The sequence below is a fragment of the Octodon degus genome, unplaced genomic scaffold (genome assembly GCF_000260255.1).
Source record: "Octodon degus isolate 3935 unplaced genomic scaffold, OctDeg1.0 scaffold00049, whole genome shotgun sequence".
Taxonomy (NCBI): Eukaryota; Metazoa; Chordata; class Mammalia; order Rodentia; family Octodontidae; genus Octodon; species Octodon degus.
This window is the reverse complement of record NW_004524625.1, coordinates 141,420-144,555: the sequence shown is the minus strand read 5'-3', so window position 1 is coordinate 144,555 and position 3,136 is coordinate 141,420. Positions and strand designations below refer to the sequence as shown.

General features: G+C 39.0%; 1 protein-coding gene across 1 annotated transcript; it reads right to left on the bottom strand.

Annotated features, from left to right (window-relative positions):
- Positions 1-630: 630 nt before the first annotated feature.
- Positions 631-1,584, bottom strand: LOC111817116 (vomeronasal type-1 receptor 90-like). The gene has a single exon (XM_023716641.1). The coding sequence runs from the start codon at positions 1,582-1,584 to the stop codon at positions 631-633; it is 954 nt and encodes a 317-aa protein (XP_023572409.1).
- Between the last annotated feature and the right edge of the window lie 1,552 nt (positions 1,585-3,136).

Sequence of the window (3,136 nt, the reverse complement as noted above, 5' to 3'; positions counted from 1 at the left end):
GAAGCTATTTAATGTTTTTCACTCAAGAGATTTTTTTTAATGTAAGGTTTCTGTTCTTTTTCTAATTTCTTTTTAAATGAGGTTCTTGAGATGTAAGAGAAAAGAAATAAAAGTGAATATGAAACATATAAACCAGTAAATATTTAATAGTACATATAAAAGTATGAACACAATAACATCCTATTTTCCTGCACATTTATAATGCATTTCTACTCTTTCTGCTTAGCCTCTTATTCTATTTTAAAAATCTAGTGATGAATACTTATAATATTCATCTTTTTTTGTTTGCTTTTCTGGTACCAGGGATTGAACTCAGGACCTTGTGCTTGACAAGCAGGTGCTTATTATACTGAGCTATCTCCCTGGCCTTCTATGCTATCTCCTTAGCCCTCTGAACTATCTTCCAGGTCCTAATATTTTTTATAAAGTTTAAAACCAGATGAGATTTGTAGTTATACCAGTAAGATTAAAGTTAGAAGCCTTTGCTTTCTCAGAGAATATACTATCAAGTTGTGCAGTATGTACTTATGTAGACATATGTCCAAGTAAATATAGTTATCAGAAAAGTCATAATTACATATCTTTTAATGATTTCACAGAAATTCCTTCAATTGCTAATTGTCAGAGGAGTTACCCATCACGAAACAATAGAAAATTCCTATGTTTACCCCACATAAATATGAACCACTTGATCAATCGCCTTTCTGTACTGATGAGCACAAAGGGACTGAATGTAGCATAGCCATTGCCAAGCAGCATCTGGATGCCATGGAGAATTGGGCCATGGTTCCACAGCATTGCTGAGGTGTATTCAATAACACTGTCTAAGATATACATGACAATAAAGAAACTCATGAGCAACAAAATAGTCCAGGTGGCCCTTTGTTCAGGAGATGATTTTGGAGGTTGATAAAGGCTGTGAAGATGCTTGGATTTTCTTTTATGCCTGCACAACAGAATTAGCATGTACCCACTTGAGAGTGCCATGAGCCCTATAAACGACATATGCTTGAAGATCATCAGTGACAAAGATATGTACTTAAGGAAGGATCTAATGGGCAAAAGAGAGCAGGACTGAGTGACAAACATGAGACTGTGCAAGGTCGCATTGGGAGTAGCAACAGTGGAGATTAAGAAACGACCACAGATGAGCATATTGAATAACCACAGAAAGAGGAAGCAACACAGGTTCTGATGCAGGGATTTCTGTTTGAACTTTGCCAAACAGGAGCTTCTTGGGCTAAGGGTGATGGCCTGGATGACACTCAGCAGGCAGGTGGTGGAGATGGAGAGACCTCTCATCACTCTGTAATAATAGAGAATGTATTTGCATGTGATACCATTCCCTAAATCATGAAACCCAAATATATCCATAGCGATGAATCCCACAGTTAGCAGCATCAGTATGTGGATAAAAGCCAAGTGACCAATGACCAGATCAGTGGACTTGAGTCTGTGCTCCAGGAGGAAGGTGAGGATATGAAAGAGAAGCAAGAAAGTGTTGGCAATGATCCCAATGCTGACTTCAAATAGAAATATGTGTTGCATATTAATAAAACTGGAAAATCTTCTGTTTTTCTTCATCTTCATGGAGATTAAGCATAGAGCATATATGTGAGAAGAAAAGCATGGAAAATTCTTGTTCACAAATAATAGCTCCTTAATCACTGTCAACCAACACTAAGTCATCATCAAAATACATGGATTCATCCTAATGTGTACTTTTCCCACATACATAGGCAGCTCCACTTCACATTCTCCAGAGTATTTCAGGGCTTTTTCTGTTGCAACACTTTTTACTTATGGCTGTGTTACAGATTTTTCTGCTGTGCTTCCACACCACCTAGGCAATGAAACTGTTAAAATAAAAGAGTATCCTCATATTTTGTCTCACCTTTATTTTTCAAAATCCACTGTTTTATTTTCCCTTGTACCTACATTGACTTATTCAGTAAGTTAAGGTTTCCTAACATGTACACAGGATAAGAAATCCTAAAATATTAATGTGATTTTCTAGCTGTCTCAGATTTGTAGATTACAAACTGCTGCAAAATATAGATGACAAAATGATCTTGTATTTCATGTACCTGTAAATGATATTTTCTAAAAATCTATTTATTATAAAATATATTCTGATATTTAAAGAAAAACCATTGATCAGCCTATAATAGTTCATATAACTTCAATTATATGTTAAAGTATTGAGATGAATTACAAAATTGTTTTTTCATGTTATTTCTCTGAAATTTAAGCAATTGTTTAATTCATTTTCAACAGTTTGAACTTTACCAATATAAAACACTTTCAAATTGCTCAAGAGAATAATAAAATCTTCAGACCCAGTCCTAGCCCAGGTCTGGTGAGTGTGTGGGAGAGCTTCCTGCTAACCTGCGCCAGTGGGACCAGTCCCAGCCTAGGCGCAGCGTGGGCCAGACCATCTCCCACCCCTTGGGACGACTCCCAACATTCCTTAGCACCTCCCCACCCCGCCCACCGAGTAGGAATTTCTGCCACTTTCCGGGAACCCCCAGACCCAGTCTTAGCTCAGGTACTGTGAGTGTGTGGGAGAGCTTCCTCTTCACCCTACTTCACCTTGCCCCTCCAGGAACAGCTCATGTGGGGTATACACGCCTGGGGTGTAACCCTGGAGCTGCAATCCCTGCAGAGAGTGTAGAGGATAGATCCAACCAGCTAGTCCAGGAGCAGTACATCTTGGCACAGGGGCACAACAGGTTCACCCTCAAGGGCAGCAGCGGGAAGGAGCTGAGCACAGCAGCCAGACCCAAGTCAGACACAGCTGGATAAGTCCAAACGTTGTAGAGCTGCACCTGAACTTCAGTACGTGCGGAGGTTATAACTACTTTAAAGATCTACAACAAAGGTCAGAAGACAGTGCTCCACAAAATGAAGAGAAGGAACAAAATGCAACCTCAGAACCCAAGCCCACCCGTAACAAGTGCAGAGGACTATAACAAAGAACAAATTGGGAATCACCCAGCTGAAAGCAACGAATCAAAGGCTTCTGAAATAAAGAAATAGCTGCAGAAAGGTATAGAGAACCTCAGATTGGAAATAAAAAAGAAATCCCTGAATTAATTACATCTGCACTAAAGAATCAAATGCAGAAACATATGGA

Excerpts from the sequence above, each read along its gene's own strand:
- LOC111817116 (XM_023716641.1), bottom strand. The coding sequence starts at position 1,584 with ATGAAGAAAAACAGAAGATTTTCCAGTTTTATTAATATGCAACACATA.